General features: G+C 46.6%; 1 protein-coding gene across 2 annotated transcripts in view; it reads left to right on the forward strand.

The window, feature by feature from the left end:
* The window catches only part of MTMR12 (myotubularin related protein 12), a 92,820-nt gene that overhangs the window by 25,609 nt on the left and 44,562 nt on the right, over positions 1–22,649 (forward strand). For both annotated transcript variants that reach the window (XM_068251256.1, XM_068251257.1), the window contains exons 3-8: positions 2,033–2,093; positions 7,653–7,789; positions 10,893–10,965; positions 16,572–16,708; positions 18,866–18,959; positions 21,234–21,363. In XM_068251256.1, the coding sequence (XP_068107357.1) occupies positions 2,033–2,093; positions 7,653–7,789; positions 10,893–10,965; positions 16,572–16,708; positions 18,866–18,959; positions 21,234–21,363 (632 nt within the window). The remainder of the gene's footprint in view (positions 1–2,032; positions 2,094–7,652; positions 7,790–10,892; positions 10,966–16,571; positions 16,709–18,865; positions 18,960–21,233; positions 21,364–22,649) is intronic.

Consider the following 22,649-nt stretch of genomic DNA (forward strand, 5'->3'; position numbering starts at 1 on the left):
GGGTCCCCGGTTCGATTCCCAGCCAGGTCAACATCTGCAAGGAGTTTGTATGTTCTCCCCGTGTCTGTGTAGGTTTCCGTCGGGCACTCTGGTTTCCTCCCACATCCCAAACAATGTTATTACCTCTTTGGATTCGGCCAGAAACAGCCCACTGAAGCAAGGAGCTTTCCACTGAAAAACAAAGTGCTGTTTTGTGCTGTTCTGCTACAAAATTCTTTTGTGGTAGTAGATTTATGCTGATCTAGGGCAAAACGATCTTGATATCGTCAAAGCAGCGGTTTTTGCCGCCGCTGGTACCTGTTCTGCTTGCTCCCGGCCTTCTTCTCCATTAAGTTCTGATCAGCCTCACCGCATTGCTGTGCGGTGAGCCGCTTTAACGTTGCGGCGAGCTTTGCCCAGTAACCACGGCCGCCAGGAAGCGACGTGATGTCACTTCCTGTTACAGGCTCCGCAGTTACTGCGCGAACACACGTTGCCTCTTCACTACAGCTCACCGCACAGCAATGCGTTGAGGCCGAACGGAACTTACTGGAGGAGGGGCCTGGGAGCAGACCAGAGCAGGTACCAGCGTGGGGAGGGGTAAACTAGTGGGGGATCTGGCTATGTACACTAAAAGGGGGATATGCTATATACACTAAAGGGAATCTGGATGGCTAACCTGTACTGCGGCACCTATAGTGGCTAACCTGTACTGCGGCACCTATAGTGGCTAACCTGTACTGCGGCACCTATAGTGGCTAACCTGTACTGCGGCACCTATAGTGGCTAACCTGTACTGCGGCACCTATAGTGGCTAACCTGTACTGCGGCACCTATAGTGGCTAACCTGTACTGCGGCACCTTTAGTGGCTAACCTGTACTGCGATACCTATAGTGGCTAACCTGTACTGCGGCACCTATAGTGGCTAACCTGTACTGCGGCACCTATAGTGGCTAACCTGTACTGCGGCACCTATAGTGGCTAACCTGTACTGCGGCACCTATAGTGGCTAACCTGTACTGCGGCACCTATAGTGGCTAACCTGTACTGCGGCACCTATAGTGGCTAACCTGTACTGCGGCACCTATAGTGGCTAACCTGTACTGCGGCACCTATAGTGGCTAACCTGTACTGCGGCACCTATAGTGGCTAACCTGTACTGCGGCACCTATAGTGGCTAACCTGTACTGTGGCACCTATAGTGGCTAACCTGTACTGCGGCACCTATAGTGGCTAACCTGTACTGCGGCACCTATAGTGGCTAACCTGTACTGCGGCACCTATAGTGGCTAACCTGTACTGCGGCACCTATAGTGGCTAGCCTGTACTGCGGCACCTATACGGGCTAGCCTGTACTGCGGCACCTATACGGGCTAGCCTGTACTGCGGCACCTATACGGGCTAGCCTGTACTGCGGCACCTATACGGGCTAACCTGTACTGCGGCACCTATACGGGCTAACCTGTACTGCGGCACCTATACGGGCTAGCCTGTACTGCGGCACCTATACTGGCTAGCCTGTACTGCGGCACCTATACTGGCTAGCCTGTACTGCGGCACCTATACGGGCTAGCCTGTACTGCGGCACCTATACGGGCTAGCCTGTACTGCGGCACCTATACGGGCTAGCCTGTACTGCGGCACCTATACGGGCTAGCCTGTACTGCGGCACCTATACGGGCTAGCCTGTACTGCGGCACCTATACGGGCTAGCCTGTACTGCGGCACCTATACGGGCTAGCCTGTACTGCGGCACCTATACTTGGCTACCTATATTGGAGGCACTCCTACTCACCATCATTCTGCTAATTCATCGTTGTGTGTTGAAAATCGTGAATCGAAATCGCAATTTCTGACAGAAATCGTGCAATTCAGTCTTTTCCTAAAATGTTTCAGGCCTAGGTCCCTTTATGGCTGGTATAGGTACCCATGGTTGAGAGCCACTAGTCTAGATGTTGTGTTGCACTGGCTACCTTTTGTTTATATACCTGACCCTGCAGGAACTGCATCTGTTGCAGACGGGTTTCAAATATTTTTTTTTTTCCTCTGCAGGAAATAGTCGTAAAAGAAAAGGAACAAGCACTGAAAGTGGATGATGTCATACTGTTACCAGGTAATGCCGCTTGCTTGTAGATGTTGCTGAACCTTTCCTTCCCCTTATTAGATGTTTCCACCACTGGACTATCAAGATTACCTGATTTCTGCTTCACACAATTTTGTAGCACTTTAGAGAGAATATTCAACATCTGGCATCCCTGCCTCAGCAGGGCTCACTATCTAATGCCCCTACCACTTTCTGAGCATGGGAATACAGTTAATCTACCAGTATGTTGGGGGGGGGGGGGGTTGGAGGGTTGGAGGGAGACCCAGAACACATACAGGACATACAAGCTCCATTCAGATGGGGTCCTGGCGGGTGAGAGTGCGAGTGCTGATTGCTTAGCCATGTACTGCCTAAAGGTGCCCAAGTATATCCAGCCGATTTGCTCATGATGATGGAGTCTGGCATCCATGCCGTAACATGGCCGCCCAATCGATTGATTTCCGTCCGGATCAATTGAGAGGTCCGATTCAGCAGATGGATACAGAGGCTTCAAAATAGGATAAAATGGACTAAAAATAATTTAAAATTTGGAAGTTGTAGTGGACTTACCTCCCACAATATAGACGCAGAAAGTCAAATTCAGCAAAGATTAGACTTTAATCAAAACAGCGCCAAACGGGTAACTTGTTTCACAGGCTTTAACCCACTTCAGGCTATTAAAGGAGCAGTTTAAAGGGACAACTGAAGTAAGGAGACAATTGAGGCTGCCACATTTATTTCCTGTTAAACAATACTAGTTGCTTGGCAGCCCTGCTGATCTATTTGACATCAGTAGTGTCTGAATCACACCAGAAACGAGCATGCAGCTAATCTTGTCAGTTGGCAAAGTCAGAAACACCTGATCTGCTGCATGCTTGTTCAGGGGCTATGGCTAAAAGTATTAGAGACACAGGATCTGCAGCGCTGCCAGGCAACTGGTATGAAATCTCTCTCTCCCCTCGGGTTCACTTTAAGGCCAATCAGATCTGTCCATCTTTATTTATTTATTTTTTTACATCTGCACATTTATAGATTTTTCATGAAAACAATGGAAATATTCTGCTTTACTTGTGTTGTTTGCACTGTTTTATTGGATTTCCTTTCATTTTATTTTTGTTAGAGAATAAAATAAAAAGTCAGATAATGCCATCTGGTCTGCGCAGACAAATAAACAGCTTTATTGCTGGCGGCTTCCTTCCTGTCGATATGTTATTACATCACAGGAAGCGTCAGTGTGCAGCACTTCCTACTGAGGAAATTACCCAGAGGACCACTCACAATAGAACGACCATACTAACCAGACAATAAAAAAAGGAAATTATCTCAGCAGTGAGAGACACGCTGCAAAATACTGAACTTCTGCTTCTGTGTGATGGTGAAGGGCAGCTCTCACTGGGCAGAGAGGCTGGCTGGTATATATAGAGAGAGCTTGCAGTTGTCGACCTATCAAAGAATACTGCATGATCAAGCATGCTGGGACTTGTAGTTCTGTGGGTACTTGGGTGTTGGGCCGTCTCTGCAGAATTTAAAGTGTGAATGTGAATGCACGTTTATTTCTGCTTGACAGCCCTGTTGCTTACAAGATGCTTGTTTCTGGTGTAATGCAGACACTGTTGCAGCCAAATATAGGAGCAGGGCTGCCTGGCAACTGGTATTGTTTAAAAGGAAATATGTCAGCCTTCATGTCACTCTCACCTTGGGTTCACTATAAATCTTTTTTCTTTTCCTTAAACTACTTTCTTAAAGGGGACCTGAACTGAGAAGTATATGGAAACTGCCATGTTTATTTCCTTGCAGTGCTGGGTCCATGGTTCAAATCCCAGCCAGGACACTATCTGCATGGAGTGTGTACGTTCTCCCTGTGTCTGCATGGGTTTCTTCCGGGCACTGATGTTTCCTCCCACATCCCAAAAACCTACAGATAAAGTTAATTGGCTTCCCCCTAAATTGGCCCTTGACTATGATGCACATATGACTATGGTAGGGATTAGATTGTGAACTCCTCTAAGGGACAGTTAAAGAGAACCGTAACCAAGAATTGAACTTCATCCCAGTCAGTAGCTGATACCCCCTTTCCCGTGAAAAATCTATTTATTTTCTCAAACGGACCATCAGGGGGCTCTGTATAGCTTTGTGGTGAAACCCCTCCCACAGTGATGTCAGCGCCTCACAGCACTGAGGTCCTGACATCACACTGTGGGAGCCTTGTTGCATTGTGGGAAATAACAGCTGTTTCCAACTGCCAAAAAAGCAAGCAACATCTCCTTCCACTGACATCACCTACCAGCAGTAAAAATGTCACCATGTGATAAATGTCACAATGTAAATCTGGGAGAGGAAAGCTTTTACAATGAGCAAGCACTGACTGCTTCATTTTTACAATAATTATGTATAAATGATTTACTTTTTTTTATTACATTATTTTCACTGGAGCTCTTTAAGTGACAAGACTATACACTCAGTACAGTTCTGCAGAAGATGTTGCCACCATATAAATTACTACTGAATAATTACAAAGATACTCTGCACAGTGCTGTGGAAGATGTTGAAGCTTTATAAATACTAAATAATTAAAACTGCAAACAAACCTAGTGGTGCTGCACTGAGGATGTACGGGAGGAAGTCGGTAACCCTCCCCTCCCCATCTGCAAAGATTACAGCAGGCTGAAGCTGAGCATTTGTGTGCTTGCTTTCATACTATCCTCGCTACACCTCATCCCTGCATCATCCGGCCCCGCCTACCTCCACAGCTACTCCTTATGCACGGATCACAGCACAAGAATACCACCTAAAAATAGAACTAATGTCATCTGCCAAAACATTTACAAATTATTACACCAAGCCAAAAAACAAAACGGAAAAAAAGGAACAAAGAGATCCCTTGCGTGACCCATCCTGCAACAGACAAGTCTAAAAGCTTCCATATACTGGAGCCCAAGAGGGACACAAAGGTGGGACTTCAATTGAGGCCCGGTTCACATTAGTGTTTTTTGTGGAACATAACCGGAACGTATTCTGTACAAACTGAACGGATGTGTAAGGATCCAATGTTAACCTATGGATCCATTCGCATGCGTCCGTTGGTGCGGATACGTTCCGTACGTTCCGGTCCCCAGACCTAAAAAGTGCTGCAGGCCCTAATTTTCCAGTCCGTTCCGCCCAGTGGAACAGATCCGGACAAAAAATGCTGCAGCATTGGGGCAATGGAAAACGGAACGTTTCTTCACACCAGAGAAGAAATGGACCATTCCACGGGGGATGGGGGCATGTGCAGACGGGAACCTGAGCAACGGGAGGGTGAGGGGAGAGTGCAGCAGTGGGTGAGGGAGGGTTTATACATACCCAATCTTCAGTAGCAGCCGGCGGTAGAGGCTTCCGTCGTCTTCCGCGTCATGTAGTCACATGACGCGCTGTGTAGTCACAGCGGAAGAAGCCTCTACCGCCGGCTGCTACTGAAAATTAGTTATGCATTTGCGGCGAAACTTGAGTGAAAACTGATCTGATCAATCATTGATCAGATCCGTTTTAAATTCCATTCTACAGTGTGCACAGAGCCATCCGGATCTGGTGAAGCGGAGACCGGATCAAGTTTGGCTCAAAAAGGCAATGTGAACCAGGCCTGAATGTTAAACTAAACGAACAAGTATCTATTTTCTCAGCCAATTCAATCTCTTAATTCGAATTGGCCAGAAATCCTTTCACCCGTTCCCCAATCACCTCTCCATCGATTTCATTCAAGATTATAAATCTTATATGATAAGTGTAACGAGAGGTATATGGAGGCTGCCATATTTTTCCTTTACCAGTTGCCTGGCAGCCCTGCTGATCCTCTGCCTCTAATACGTTTAGCCCTAGCCCCTGAACAAGCATGCAGCAAATCAGATGTTTCTGGCATTATTGTCAGATCTGACAAGATTAGCTGTATGCGTGTTTCTGGTGTTATTCAGACCCTACTGCAGCCAAATAGATCAGCAGGGCTGCCAGGCAACTGGTATTGTTTAACAGGAAATAAATACAGCAGCCTCCATATACCTCTTGTTACAATTTTCCTTTAAAACCTCCTTAGTGGTAATCCTAGGTCAGGCTCGGGCTTGAAACCCACTGCTCAGAGCGGTAACCCCGAGCTTGATCCATGGGAGGGCTGCCACAGATCTATCTAGTGGTATGATTTTTAGGGTCTGAAAGCAGTGCAATGTTTTCATAGGCTTTTCGACCCTAACATCCAGAAATAATCATAATGCAAAGGAGGGTAAGTGTGATAGAACATATGAAAAACTTATTGCGAGCCCCCTGTCTCTGTTCTGGTCCCTCCCTGTTGTTTTATGCTGCTTCATTCAGCTGCCCTGTGCCCCGCCTCCTCCATCGCGCTCCCAATGCTGGGACAGTTGTGTGCTTGCACATTACTGTGCATACGCAGAAAGCTCCTGGTAACAGGAGCACAATGAAGGAGGTGCAGAGCTGTACACGCACAGTCGCCTATGACTGGCTGAGCCGGCCAGCTTTCTGAGGGGGACAGTGACTGATTGAACCAGCACGGAGTGATGGTGAGGCACCAGGTGGACTTCAGGGGGCTTAATGAATCCCCATGGGGGGGGCAGATTTATTTCACTTTAGGTACTCTTTAAAGAACAAGCGACATCCATGCTAACCTAGAAATAAAAACCACATATATAAATAGATAAATACTAGATCTACTTACATAACAGATGTATTGTACTGTCAACGTGTCAATGTGAATTTTATAAAGGAAAAGCAGAGAAACCTTTTCTAGACAGTTTCCATCTTGGTTACCTTTTAATGAAGCTAATCCTGACATAATTTCCTCCCTCACTCTTTTTTCTCCTCTTGCTAATTGTGTATTCGTTACCCGCCCTCCTCCCAGAGTCTTCAGACATTCCCACTGAGGTCTATACTAGGAAGTGCACTGTCTTATGTCAATAGGAGGGGGAAATAAAGGGAAGAGGAGGAATATATTCTAGATAAAAAGACCCCCAGCATGCAACTGTTTTGCCAGCCGATGGCAATTAAAGGGCCAGTGCTCCTAAGTTATGTGAGAACTCCAAACCATAACAGCTGAAAAAGCTTTGAATACAGGTTTAGCATCTTTATCAATACAATTAATACACTCAGACCAGTTGCTGTTGCAATTAGATTTTAATGGTGACAATCCTGCGTTAATATCCATGTGACTACAGGAGGAATGTTTCAGATGAACAGTGTGAGAACAGGCAGCTGTCAGTCTCTGTGGATTCATGAATGGGCGGAGCAAGTATTTGACCCTTTTCTGTTTTTGTATTTTTAATATAAATACTGCCTGCTGTATGAAACCGGAATGCAAACTCTGCTCGCCTCTCTTGATAGTCGTTTCAGGTACGGCCTGGTTTAGGAGCGCTGCCAATTCTTCCTTACTGTCTGCTGTAGGTAATACTGTTAAGATACCAGTAGGTGGGGCTCTCATTTGCAATACAGGAGTTACAGATACTCTAGTTGTTGATCTGGTCAGGCGGGTGACTTGGAGTAGGAATAACAGTGTGTGCTGTGTAGACTTTGAGGAGGAATAACCGTGTGTTCTGTGTATGTGTTGGGCAGGTGAGATGGTCCTCTGTGAGGCCAACAACGTCTTCAAGTGCTCCCAGGAGGAGGGATCGCAGCGCGGCGTCTGCGGGAGACTCATCTGCACAAACTTCAAGATCACCTTCCTGTGTGAAGAGGCGCCGGACGACAATGTGAGCACCCAAGTCTACTCTCCAGATCCCTTTTCTGTTACTTTCTGTGTGACTTATGCTGACATGAGACCACAATGAATTCTGCTGAGGGCTGGGTGAGGCGGAAAACGCATAAAATCACAAGACTTAGGCCTTGTTCACATTATAAATCGCAATCGCTGAGCGATTTTGAAAGCACTTTTCTAAGCGCTTTTCTAAGCGATTTCAGAGCGATTTGCGCTTAGAAAAGCGTCTTTCTAAGTGCTTTTGTGCAGCGATGTTTTGTTTTCACTTCCTAACCTCAGTCAGGAAGTGAACTTTGCCCCGGAAATAAATAAATACAATGTATTTATTCATTAAAAGCGGTCAGAAAATCTCTTTTCAAAGCACTTTCAATTGCTTTGCGATTTAGTAGAAAAGATAGGAAAATCGCTAATGCTCAGAAAATGGTGCAGGAGCAGCATTTGCAATTTGTATAGCGCTTACCGCTTATGTAACACTCACATAGAGCAATATTGCACTTGTGCTTTTTAGGCAATTTTTAAACTTGCCAACGCTAAAAAACACCCCGAAATCGCCCCTAATGTGAACAAGCCCTCAGGGGAATAACTTACATGAAACGCGTCGGTCACACTTCTCTCATTTCTCACAGAAGTCACTCAATCATGAATGCTTTGTAGTTTTAGGTACTTAAAACAGGAGTGGCAGCACACAGTGCTTATATTTGGACACACAAAATTGACAACGCGTTTTGCGGTTGCGTGCCAGTTTCCTCAGGTCAGTGAAAAAACAGGTGCCTTAACTGCTATTGCTGTGTAGCAAGCATGATCATTGGGCGTCGCCACCCCTGATTTAAGTGTCTTGTCATACCTCTTTAGAGGTGATGTTTTTTCAGTTTCAAAAGATTTTTATTAGTGTGAAACGGACAATAAAATACAATACATAGCTTCAGGGTAGCAAATAAAGGCCCTCGCAGGAGCAAATTCAAATTATCACTATAACAATAGACAAGGTATGTACAGCAATTTGCATCCTATAACAAAGACAGAACATAAACGTAACCACTTGAGGACTGTAGGCTTACACCCCCCTAGTGACCGGGCTGTTTTTTACAATTTAGGCCACTGCAGCTTTAAGGGCTCGCTGCAGAGCCGTGTACAACTCAGCACACAAGTGATTCCCCCCCCCCCCGCCCCTCCTTTTCTGCCCACCAACCGAGCTTTCTCTTGGTGGGCTCTGATCGCTGCTGGGATGTTTGTTTGTTTTTATTTATTAGTAGTTTTTTTTTTTTTCCCTCCCCCTTCCTTTTCCCAGCCAGCTTATCACAGTGATCGGCTGTCATAGGCATCAGCCTATGACAGCCGATCGCTACTGAGCCTCCCAGGAGGACAGCCATGTCACACGGCTGTCCCCAGTACAGCACTGTTGTAGATCGCTGCGCTGTACATAGACGGCGGTTTTGCTGTGTAATAGTCTCCTATCGGCAATGGCCCCAGGGAGACTGATTAAGCGGAGATGCGCGCGCATCGGTGCTCAATTTCCGGCAAAACCCCACCCCAGGATTTCATGCCACTTGCCGTCGAATGGTCCTATTGCTGCCGCCACGGTAACGTCAATCGGCGTGGAGCAGTCTTAAGTGGTTACAATAACAAAAATAATCAAGCATTAAGCTTGAAATAACTAGGTCCTTAAAGCGGTATTGACAGATATATACGTCCATACAAAATATGCTGTGAACAGTATAAATGTCCATACACATCAATACTCTCCTGCACTGTATACTAGACCCTTGCTTGACACATTTTGGCAAGTTACAGGAAAAAAAAGGTTATGAAAATGTGTTTGATCACATTTTGCACAGAAATACTGGGGAAATTGAACACCAGGGAGGTTAAGAGCATTGGCAAAAAGAGAACTGATAATCAAGAAGCTATTACAAGTTATGAACAGAGTCCAGTGCATCCAAATATTATAGTGTTTTAGTTTGTCCAGAAGAACATGGAAAACTGAGCAGGGATGGTTAAAGAAGAACTGTAGTAAGAATTATATGGAGGCTGCCATATTGATTTCCTTTTAAAGGAGTTATCAGACAAAATTACAAAAAATTTTACTCACCTGGGGCTCTCTCCAGCCCCTTGCAGCTGACTGTCCCACACCGACCGCTCTGCTCCCTGCCGCTTTCCCGGTCCCACTGCGCAGTGCAGAGGCCGACCGCAGGCGGCTCGCGCAGATGCAGTAAGGCCGACCTGGGGGTATGCCTCTGCACCGTGCAGCAACACCGGGACAGCGCCGGGGAGCAGAGCGATCGGTGTGGGACAGTCGGCTGCAAGGGGCTGGAGAAAGCCCCGGGTGAGTAAACCTCATTTTAGTAATTTTGCCTGATAAATTCTTTTAAGCAATACCAGTTGCCTGGCTATCCTGCTGAGCTATTTGCCTGCAGAAGTGTGAAGAACACCACAAACAAGCATGCAGCTAATCTTGTCAGATCTGACAAAAATGTCAGAAACCCCTGACCTGCTGCATGCTTGTTCAGGGTCTAGGGCTAAAAGTATTCTGCAGGGCTGCCAGGCAACTGATATTGCTTAAAAGGAAATAAATATGGCAGCCTCCATATACCTCTCTCTTCAGTTCTCCTTTGATTTTCCGCCTGCTCTGATGGTGGCTGCAAGGATTTGAAACCCACCTTTGTGAGTGTACACATCTTTAGTATTTTGCTTTTCTGAATCTTACACGATTCTGTACCATTGGGCTCCTGGGCGCAGGGTTAAACCTATAAACTGCTCATGCTGCTTCTGCACAAGTCCTGGCGGCAATAATTATTATTCCCCCACCAGGTCGCCGTGGATGGTGGGGAAAAATGTAATTCAGCTTCCAGCTGTTGCTGGCGGCTAAATTACAGCATTGCTGTAGTAATTTGTGCTTTTGACGTTGCACAAATTACCTACTGAGCGCCGCTATAGCCGTAATTCCTATTATGGCCTATGGTGGCGCCGGCTGCATCCAAATCTCCTGCGCTATTTTTGCAACGAGCTTGTCAGTTGTTTGGCCCAGACATGGAGAGCTCCTGTCTGAGGTCGCCTGTCTGCCTTCCTAATCTGATTGGTTTCTTCTCATCGTCTCTTAGACTCCGGAGTTCAGGAACAAAATTGTTGGTGAGAATGACATCACCCTGCAGTGCGTGGACCAGATCTATGGAGGTAAGGGCTTGTGTATCACTTGCTGGCCTCTTTGGTAAGGCAGAGAGGAGAGCCAGCAATTGGGCAGAAATGCACCTTTCAGCACCACTTGAAGCTGTGGTGTCAGGTTGCACAATTACAAATGTTTATAATAAGTTACATTTTCTCTGCTCTCTGCAGACAGTTTAGAGACACAGGCAGCTGCTGAGAGCTTTCTCACACACAGGGTTAACAGATGCACTATGAGGGAATTCTCCTTCCCCCCCATGGTTCACTGTGCCGTCAGTTTTGGCGACAGTAAAGCGTGAAAGGAATTTAACAGTAAACAAACAGAAAAGCATTCAAATGTGTACACCAGTACTTGGTACAAATAATTCCTATCTCAATTGAAAAAAAAATGTTGATCGATAGTGTTCCCGTCAGTGAAAAAAAATATTTGAACTTATCTGGGGCTTCTTGCATCCCCCTGGAGTCCACCTGTGCCCACAATGTCCTCTTGATTCCCTCCAGCCAGCAGCAGTGACCCCCGCAATGCTGGCCCATCGCCGGCTACTGTGCATGCGCGGCCCTGAACCGAGCGCACCGTGATCGTGCTCCACAGCCGGGAGTGTTCTGCGCATGTACTGAATAATGCTTCCTTTCAGCCACACAACCTTGTTTTCCTCTGCGGTGATTGCTTCCTTCAGGTCACTGTGCTCACATGTGCATTGTTCTGTATATGTCCCTTGACTGCGTGTGCAGCCATGCTGACTTGGGTTTCACCAGGGCTGTGAAAGGTGACAGAGCAGGGGAAAAATGTTTGCAGATGTCTTGTGAAATTTTTACAATCAATATACTTGAAGGAAATCAATTTTAATACGAAAACATTCACACCTACTACACAAGCATTCATCTGTTTGCCTGTATTCAACATTTCACTTACTTTGCTCTTTCTCAAAAGGTCACGTTTTAGATTAGCTGCTGAAGGAAATGTCATCTTAGCGAAGCTGATTGTATTCCTGACATTGTTCAGCTCATGACTTGAGTAAACAGGTCTTAGGTCTAATGTACACAGAGTCCAATGGAAAGTTAATTATTAGCTGCCTATTGGAGGATAGTGTTATGGATATATTACATGGAAATGGTAATTATAGTTTCCATATAGGATGATTATATACCATAGACTGGGCAGAGATGAAACTGGTGTCCTCTCTCTATCTGGTCTGTAGTTTCTGTACTTGAGACCAATTAGATACACAGCTTCGTTCCTACAGCAGAAATCATTCTTGAAATTGGCTATTACTGCCGAATGGGTGGAACCCTTTTTTTATCTCTTGTGTGATAGGCTGAGGGCCCTTTCACACTACGCTGTTGCGGTAAGCAATTTTACCGCAAAAGACTGCTAAGTCACTGAAAGTCTATGGAGACTCTCATACTTAAAGGGACACTTTAGTCAAACAAAAAAAATTGAGTTTTACTCACCTAGGGCTTCCAATAGCCCCCTGAAGCTCTCCGCTGCCCTCGCTGTCTCCCTCCGATCCTCCTGGCCCCGCCGGCAGCCACTTCCTGTTTCGGTGACAGGAGCTGACAGGCTGGGGACGCGAGTGATTCTTCGCGTTCCCAGACACATTAGCACCCTCTATGCTGCTATATGGTATATGATATATGCTATAGCAGCATAGATGGCGCTATTGTGGCTAGGAACGCGAAGAATCACTTGCGTCCCCAGCCTGTCAGCTCCTGTCACCGAAACAGGAAGTGGCTGCCGGCGGGCCCAGGAGGATCGGAGGGAGACGGCGAGGGCACCGGACAGCTGCAGGGGGCTATTGGAAGCCCCAGGTGAGTAAAACTCAATTTTTTTTTTAATTTTTTTTTTTTACTTAAGTGTCCCTTTAAAGCCATGCGCAGCAACGGACGTATTTAAATCGCAGCATACCGCCACAAAGTTATCCATGCCTTACCACATGATCCGTGCCTACCGCATGTATGCAAGTCTATGGCGACGCAGTAAGTGTAAAGACGGATCGCAATGGGGCGCAAATGCCCAGACCGACGGGAATCCTGGTGATGTACATCACTGCGTGGGGGCGGGCCTATGCATATTATGAAATGCACTTTAGTGCGGTGCGATTCTCCTGCAGCGGCCTCTCCTGTCGCGGACGAAACGCACTGCACTGCACAAGTATGAAACGGGCCTCAAGGTAACCTAAGGAAGGGATCGCCTTTGACTCTGCAGCAACTACAGAAAATACCTCCCAAGTGTTTTCCTTCATAATATTTGCGTGTTTTATTTTTTTGTTTTTGTTTTTTTTACAGTGAATTTGATTGCAATCTAGTGGGGGAGTAGCTATGGTGATGACATGCTTGCATATAAATGTATAAAGGCATGGACACTGCTCTAAAGTGAGAAACTGCCTTGAAAAACTCTGGTGTTCTGGGCGAAACATGCTGGCGCACTGCGTAACTGTATATACTGCACTTCACGGATGCAGCGTGTTCAGTGGTCATTGACTAGCTTTAAGGGTTGCTTCACACTCTGATCACAAAATCGCTAGGCAATTGTTATTTTGCATTATGAACTTTCTGTGATTTCCCAGCAGTTACGTTTTGCCGATTCTCATTCATTTTTTGTCATTGATGTTAAGAGTAGAACAAGCATGCAGTGCTGCAACGTAGTCACGTTTTCTAATAAATTGTACCTACAGTAGGCTTCAGGGGTAAAGAAATGTACAGCAAAGACGGGGCACTTTATTTCCTGCTCTTCTGCACAAGGCTGCTGTTTCTGGAAATTCCTCTCTGAGCTGTGGTCTGTACAGTTGGGTTCGGAGCACGTGGTTGGCCAAAGTATTTATTTGTGAAACATGCTGGGAAGCTGTGAAGTGATGGGCTGGACAAGTAATGCTGGAAATACGTGAGGTGATTGGCTGGACAAGTCACACTGGGAAGATGTGAGGTGATTGGCTGGACAAGTCACGCTGGGAAGATGTGAGGTTATTGGCTGGACAAGTCTCGCTGGGAAGATGTGAGGTGATTGGCTGGACAAGTCATGCTGGGAATACGTGAGGTGATTGGCTGGACAAGTCACGCTGGAAAGATGTGAGGTGACTGGCTGGACAAGTCATGCTGGGAATACGTGAGGTGATTGGCTGCACAAGTCATGCTGGGAAGATGTCAGGTGATTGGCTGGACAAGTCACTAGGGAAGATGTGAGGTGATTGGTTGGACATGTCACGCTGGGTAGATGTGAGGTGATTGGCTGGACAAGCCACGCTGGGAAGATGTGAGGTGATTGGCTGGACAAGTCACGCTGGGTAGATGTGAGGTGATTGGCTGGACAAGTCACGCTGGGAAGATGTGAGGTGATTGGTTGGACAAGTCATGCTGGGAAGATGTGAGGTGATTGGTTGGACAAGTCATGCTGGGAAGATGTGAGGTGATTGGCTGGACAAGTCATGCTGGGAAGATGTGAGGTGATTGGCTGGACAAGTCATGCTGGGAAGATGTGAGGTGATTGGCTGGACAAGTCCTGCTGGGAAGATGTGAGGTGATTGGCTGGACAAGTCCTGCTAGGAGTACGTGAGGTGATAGGCTGGACAAGTCACACTGGGAAGATGTGAGGTGATAGGCTGGACAAGTCACACTGGGAAGATGTGAGGTGATTGGCTGGACAAGTCACACTGGGAAGATGTGAGGTGATTGGCTGGACTTGCTGGCAGAGGAGGCCCAGCATGTGCTGACAAGTAATATTTACAGCACACACAGAACACATGCTTCCTGTTAGTAATCATGCAGTACAGTATGAGCCATGTTTTTCCCATCAAGCCTTTATTTTGTTCAGCTTGTATCACATCAGTCTTGTATGATTCCAGATTATGTAACTTGCAGCTGCCTTTATTTATGATCTGTGTGTGTTACAAACCGTAATGAGTGTGTATATTCTATATATATTTTATGTTTCTTGATAAATTAAAGGTAGAATTTCTTTTTTTTTTTTTTTATGTTCACTTTTTTTTTGTTCCACCCTCTCCCTGTCCCCCAACCAACCTGACATTTTTTGTTCAGTAGGAAGCGTGGTTAATGTGTACTGAACCAGAGCTTTGCACGGAGATAATCCATCTTGAGAGATGCTGACAGTGGCGCTACGCCACTGTCAGCAGCTCTCAGCAGTAATAATCACTGCTAGTAATAATCTCTTCTATAGATGCTTTGAATACGAGCAATCATTAAATTGTTCCCCATCTCCTCCTTGCACCCTCTGGCCCTCTGGTTGTCCTTGGCAGGGTTTGGTGCACCATATTGCTATGTACGGAGGGCTTGGGGAAGCTACTAACGATCAATGGGCTCCTGTGCAAGTTTTACATTGCCCCCCTCCCCCTTAATTTTTATAATAATTATGTAGAAATGATTTAGTCAGTGTTTGCTCTTTGTAAAATCTTTCCTCTCCCTGATTTACATTGACATTTATCACATGGTGACGTTTTTACTGCTGGCAGGTGATGTCACTGGAAGGAGATGCTGCTTGCTTTTTTTGGCAGTTGAAAACAGCTGTTATTTCCCACAATGCAACAAGACTCCCACAGTGTGATGTTAGTACTTAAGTGCTGTGAGGCGCTGACATCACACTGTGGGAGGGGTTTCACCACAATCAGCCATACAGAGCCCCTTGATGAGGGGAAAAGGAAAAGATTTCTCATGGGAAAGGGGGTATCAGCTACTGATTTGGATGAAGTTCCATTCTTGGTTACAGTTTCTCTTTAAGGTGGTCATCCACTGATTAATGTTTTCCATCAATATCGAGCAGATTTGATCACTCTAAGGGCCTGAGCCCACTGACACAGTTGTATCTGCTTTTCAGAATCTCTAACATTGATGTGTAATTGAAAAGTAGATACAACTGCATCAGTGGGCTCAGGCCCTAATCAAATTTGCTAGAAATTGATACCCAAATCGGTTAAACTGGTCGCTCATCGGTTGGTCGGTGAAAGCGTTGGTGGAGGCGTTCAACTACAGGACGAATGATCAACGTGTTGGCAGTGCAGCTTACACTCTCCTATACGCCAGCGCATGTCTTCTCTCCATACTCACTGGGCGCTACTCACTGTCTCTCCTCTTCCGGGCAGCCTGTGTCATGTGCCAACTGCTAGAGGCTGAACACTAAAGACCTCTATTAGCCATGTGTAAGACACAGGTCATTGTGCCTCTACTGATTATCACGTTACACAGGCACCCGAGGGGGGGGGGGGGGGGGTCATCTATTGGGCCTCATTCACATCATACGCACTGCCGTGCACATTTTGGCAGTGCGTACGATGTGCGACACGCAAGAATGTACAGACAGCACTTCTACCGTTCCCATCCTATGCACTGTGCAGCAGTGCGATGCGCTATCACACTGCTGCATGCATCTTACAGCCAAGTGATCAGCGGCTCAAATGGCGCGCGATCGTGCACATTGCGTTCTGATCGCACGGCCATTCTGCGTTAATGTCAACCAGGCCTAAGTGTACCTTTACAGTTCAGCTCCTGCTAATTCTAGTCGCTCTAGAATAGAAAAAAATCCATTGAGCTGAAATAAAATGCTAATTTCTAATCTGCTTTGTTATATGTTCCTGGCTGCTGTCACATCTTCTCCTTGTTCCTCTTTATAGTGTTTGATGATAAGAAGAAAGTCCTGACAGCTGGACCATCCATGAAGAAATATCCCGAGAGGCTGATCATCTACTGCAAGGACTTCCGGGTCTTCCACTTCTCTCTCAGCTACACTAAAGAGGAGGAGCAAAAAAGGGTACGTTTCTGGTTCTGTAGTGCCAGCCTATGTCAGAGTACCTCACAGGAAGTACAGAGCTATTAGTATCACTGTCGCGTAGTGGTTAGCACTCTCGCCTTGCAGCGCTGGGTCCTGGGTTCGAATCCCAGCCAGGGCACTGTCTGCACAGAGTTTGTATATTCTCCTCGTGGATTTCCTCCGGGCACTCTAGTTTCCTCCCACATGCCAAAAACAAATAATTTAAAGGGAACCTAAACGAAGAAGGGTATGGATTTTTCCTTTTAAAATAATACCAGCTGCCTGACTCTCCTGCTGATCCTGTGTATCTAATACTTTTAGCCACAGCCCCTGAACAAGCATGCAGATCAGGTGCTCTGACTGAAATCAAACTGGATTAGCTGCATGCTTGTTTCATGTGTGTGTGATTCAGCCACTACTGCAGCCAAAGAGATCAGCAGGACTGCCAAGCAACTGGTAATGTTTAAAGAGGGGATGTGGGGGAACGCTGACTAATTGACAGGCTGCAGGTAAATACAAAGGCGACAAGCAGATTGTCTCTAGCCTGGCGATTTTTACAGGGGGGCACAGCAGACCCGGGGGGGGGAAGGGCCAGAGGCAGCAATTGCGAGACACGGAGGCAAGCCATTGTGCAAAGGACATGTCTCTGTGGTCCCGTAAGATGTTCTCTTTAAAAGGAAACATCCATATCCATCTCAAGGTTCCCTTTAATTGGCTTGCTACTAAGAATTGGCCCCAGACTGTGACACATACACTACACAATACATACTTAGACATATGACTATGGTAGGGATTGGATTGTGAGCCCCCTGGGGTACAGTTAGTGACAAGACCATATACTCTGTACATCGCTGGGGAAGATGTTGGCGCTATATGAATACTAAATAATAATATATATGGAGCAGGGGCGGTCCAGTAATACATTTCTCACAGAGTAAAATGCACTATAACTTACTAAATGTTTCCTATATTGCTGTCACTGGATGTAGGTAGTAAAAAGATGACCGCTATGACAGATTTTGGTCTAGTCCATCTCCTCATGGGGGATCCTCAGTATGTCCTACATTCTTAACAAAAGCACTCCTTGCAATTGATCTGAGTGGTTTGTGGCTTCTGTATTTCAGATTGGGACACATGGCTGCATGCTGTTATAAAATGTATTTGTTTTTATAAAATGTCAGCATAAATATTAATAAACCTGTAATTGTTCCAATTTAACAACCCCCCCCCCCCCCCCCTAACAAAAAAAAAAGTAGGTGTTCAGAATTGGTGCACCTTTTGCTGATCACACACTGTAAGATTTGATTCGAGAGATGAGGCTGTGTTGTGGGCTGGTTTCTCCGGTCGGAGCTCTGTGTCTGGAACACAATGGTTGGTTCCTGTTGATCAGCAGCTCCAGAAGCTTGATAATGCTGCTGCATTCCCAGCCTGAAGAGATGCAGAGCTGCCTGTTCACTGCGCGCACAATCCCTCCTCATAGATGGCATGGTTTGAATTAAGAGGTGCAGCATTTGATCATGTGACCATAGCGATAATGGATCAGAATAGATAAATGGTTGCTGAATTACAGCTGAAATGTGTTGCAGTAGTTTAGGGACATGTTAAGGTACACATTGATATTTTCCGGGACCTAGCCTAAACTTAAAGTGGATTTGAGATGAAAAACTAACTATAATAAGTAACTTGTCTATATATCTTATCTAAAGTTTAGATAGTTTACACAGCAAATCTAGCTGCAAACAGCTTTAATAGAATATGATAATTTCTTCCTGTGATACAATGACAGCAGCCATGTTGTTTGTAAACATTACACAGAGGCAGGCTTATCTGTATCTTGAGCACTCAGCCTGTGAAAAAAACCTAATCCCCCTCTGCCTCTGAAATCAATGGCTAGTAACACCTCCCCCTCCTCCTGCTCCCATGAGCCTTTGCTACTGCCAAGGCTCTCTGAAAACCTGTGGGCGTGGCTTGTTTAGTTTATAGGGAATTAGAGTATTAAAACAAGAATCAAAAAAGTATTTGGCTTGAGGAATGCCCTATAAACAATAGGAAAGGAACACAATTATGCAATGAGTAAAAGTTCACCTCGGATCCACTTTAACTGCACCCAGCTTACACCCAATCTTATCTGTACTCCTTGTGACTTTTGTATAACAGATCGTCAGTGGGATCATCCACCACGCCTTGAGTCCAAAGCGGCTAAAGCGGCTCTTCCTGTTCACCTACACTGAAGCGGCTCCGTGCTTCATATGTAAGTATTCCCCGCCAGAGACCGCATGAGTGTACGGCGATGGAGGAGGTAAAAGGCTAGATTGGGGTCAACATGGTAGGGTTCAGAATAAAGTTAAAGTGGCCATACACTGGTCAATGTGGTCAATAGATGGATCATTTATGTGATCAGAGAGGGATCTATCTGAAACCGACAAAAATGTAACATCTTGTCCAATCGTAATTTTGATTTTTGACTCAAATTGATCGAAATTGCATTTATAGCTTATGTCACGAATAACCGGCAGATTCTATCATCGTAATACAATCTGCCTGTAAAAATGTGTATAGCCTGCTTTAGTAGATTTGTTTAAGATTTTATGTTTACATTAAATCTAATGTCTAATCGATTGAAATAGTGTATGGCCAACTTGATGCGACTGCAGAGGAATGGACATTTATAGCCCTGGATCTTTAACCCTAATTGTGAGGGGGGAAAAAAAGGAAGGGGCACAGAATAGTTTTATGTAGGATTGGGACAGTACATGCACCTACAGTATTTATCTCATCCGGTTACATGTTGCCTGGGCGTCACCCTGGACTCTGCCTTTCCTTCATCCCCCACATCCAAAGGCCACCAGAGCCTGCAATTTCCACCGCTGTTATATCTTCACGATCTTCCCTTTCCTGACCCCGGACACTACTAAGCTTCTCATCCATGCTCTCATCATCTCCCGCCTCGATTACTACAACTCTCTTCTGCTTGGCCTCCCCTTGAAACGTATCACCCCCCCCTTTAATCAATTATGAACGTGGCTGCCAGATTCATCCATTCTTTTCACCGCTCTGCATCCACATCCCCCCCTCTGTAAATCCCTGCACAGCTTCCCTATTTGGTTCAGGATAAGTTTCAAAATTCTATGCTTGGCCTATAAATCTGTGCACAAAACTTGCCCTACCTACATTTTTGAGCTTAACAGGTCAGTGTTCTTCCCAGGCTCTTTTAGCTGGGTGCTCCACCCGGCTAGTTTTGGTGAGCACCCGGCTGTCATCGGCTCACCTCCTTCTCTGCTGAAAGCAGAGTTATGCAGAGAAGCACCTGCCCTGCATTCTCTCATCTCACCCCACCCAGCTACTTTTTCAGGCCACCCGGCTACTCTACTTTTTAATGCCACCCTGCTGGAAAAAAATTCTGGGGAGAACATTGCAGGTATATACCAAGCCCTTTCCTCCGGTCCTCCCAACGACCTTCTCGTAACTGCCCTGCGCGTTTCCCACTCCCATGCACACTAGCAGGATTTCTCAAGAGCTGCTCCCACCCTTGAACTCCCTTCCACCGCCCATCATGCTTGCCCCTTCTTTTAACACGTTTAAGCAAGCCCTCAAAACCCACCTCTTCAAGATGACTTGCCCATCCCCTACCTCACAGTAACTCTGCTGAATACTTATTCTACAGCCCTACCAAGTGTTTCCACTGCTCTTCCCCTTAAAATGTAAGCCATTGGCAGGGTCCTCCCTTCCCTAGTGTAGTCTACTGTGTGCTTCTTTTCTATACCCACCTCATACATGTATTACTGGGCCTACCTAACCAGCTCAAAATCTCATGATCATGTATTTTGTACCCTGTTTCGGCTGGTGCACACCAGAGCGGTTCTGGAACGTTTTTAAAACGCTTGCAGGGGGAAACCGCTTGGCTATTGAAAGTGAATGGGATGGTGCACACCAGAGCGATTCGTTTTTCCCACAAATGCAAACTCGGGGGCTGCAGCATTTTTTAGATTTTTTTTTTTTTTTTTTTTTTTTTTTTTTTTTTAGATGTTGAAGTATAGGAAAGTGGAAAACAGCTCTGAAAAACTCTAGATCAGAGCGGCTTTCCAGGCGTTTTTGTTACAGAAGCTGTTCAACAGCCTTACTGTAACATTATTTGTAATCTGCTACACAAAAACGCTCCAAAAAAACGCCAGGCATGATTAGAAAACATGCCTAGAATCGCTCTGAAATCTGCTTCAAAAACCTCCAGCGTTTTGCAAATCTGCTAGAGGTTTTTGGTGTGCACTGCGCCTTTGCCTTGTATAAGGTTGTATAACCTTGTTACATCTGTCCGAATAAAGAAAGACTGGGTCTCGACCTGGATTTTAGGCCAATTAGCCAATTTTTATTTGCAGAACCACAGTGCTAGAGCACAACGTTTCGACCGGATGGTCTTTATCAAGTGCTAAATACAATAATAATAATAATGACCTTTCAGGTGGCCTGTCAGTAATTGAATTATTGTCACTGTCGCCCTCATGGGTTTTTCTCCCGTTGTCTTGTGTAGTGAAAGTTGCCAAAGATCAGACCATGATGTTTGACGCACCGAGAGACTGGAAGCTGGAGCTGGACCGCACTAAGGGGAACCTGGGGTTCAAAGTCCTGACCGCCAATGAGGCCTACAAAGTGTCGCCCAGGTATGCCTCCTGTCGCCTGCGCTGGCTGCCTATTGGCTGTTCTGTTCTTCCTGTGACACTGTGTGACCGCATGCTGTTCTGCTCTCCCTGTGCTGCTGGGTTTGGGGTCAGGTGACACTGTGTGACCGCATGCTGTTCTGCTCTCCCTGTGCTGCTGTGTTTGGGATCAGGTGACACTGTGTGACCGCATGCTGTTCTGCTCTCCCTGTGCTGCTGTGTTTGGGATCAGGTGACACTGTGTGACCGCATGCTGATCTGCTCTCCCTGTGCTGCTGTGTTTGGGGTCGGGTGACACTGTGTGACCGGATGCTGTTCTGCTCTCCCTGTGCTGCTGTGTTTGGGGTCAGGTGACACTGTGTGACCGCATGCTGTTCTGCTCTTCCTGCGCTGCTGTGTTTGGGGTCTGGACGCACTGTGTGACCGCATGCTGTGCTGCTCTTCCTGTGCTGCTGGGTTTGGGGTCAGGTGACACTGTGTGACCGCATGCTGTTCTGCTCTCCCTGTGCTGCTGTGTTTGGGATCAGGTGACACTGTGTGACCGCATGCTGTTCTGCTCTCCCTGCGCTGCTGTGTTTGGGGTCTGGACGCACTGTGTGACCGCATGCTGTGCTGCTCTCCCTGTGCTGCTGGGTTTAGGGTCAGGTGACACTGTGTGACCGCATGCTGTTCTGCTCTCCCTGCGCTGCTGTGTTTGGGGTCTGGACGCACTGTGTGACCGCATGCTGTGCTGCTCTTCCTGTGCTGCTGTGTTTGGGGTCTGGACGCACTGTGTGACCGCATGCTGTTCTGCTCTCCCTGCGCTGCTGTGTTTGGGGTCAGGACGCACTGTGTGACCGCATGCTGTTCTGCTCTCCCTGTGCTGCTGTGTTTGGGATCAGGTGACACTGTGTGACCGCATGCTGTTCTGCTCTCCCTGTGCTGCTGGGTTTGGGGTCAGGTGACACTGTGTGACTGCATGCTGTTCTGCTCTCCCTGCGCTGCTGTGTTTGGGGTCAGGTGACACTGTGTGACCGCATGCTGTTCTGCTCTCCCTGCGCTGCTGTGTTTGGGGTCAGGTGACACTGTGTGACCGCATGCTGTTCCGCTCTTCCTGTGCTGCTGGGTTTGGGGTCAGGTGACACTGTGTGACCACATGCTGTTCTGCTCTTCCTGTGCTGCTGGTTTTGAGGTCAGGATGCACTGTGTGACCGCATGCTGTTCTGCTCTCCCAGCGCTGCTGGGTTTGGGGTCAGGTGACACTGTGACCGCATGCTGTTCTGCTCTCCCTGCGCTGCTGTGTTTGGGGT

This window comes from Hyperolius riggenbachi, chromosome 1 (assembly GCF_040937935.1).
Source record: "Hyperolius riggenbachi isolate aHypRig1 chromosome 1, aHypRig1.pri, whole genome shotgun sequence".
NCBI lineage: Eukaryota > Metazoa > Chordata > Amphibia > Anura > Hyperoliidae > Hyperolius > Hyperolius riggenbachi.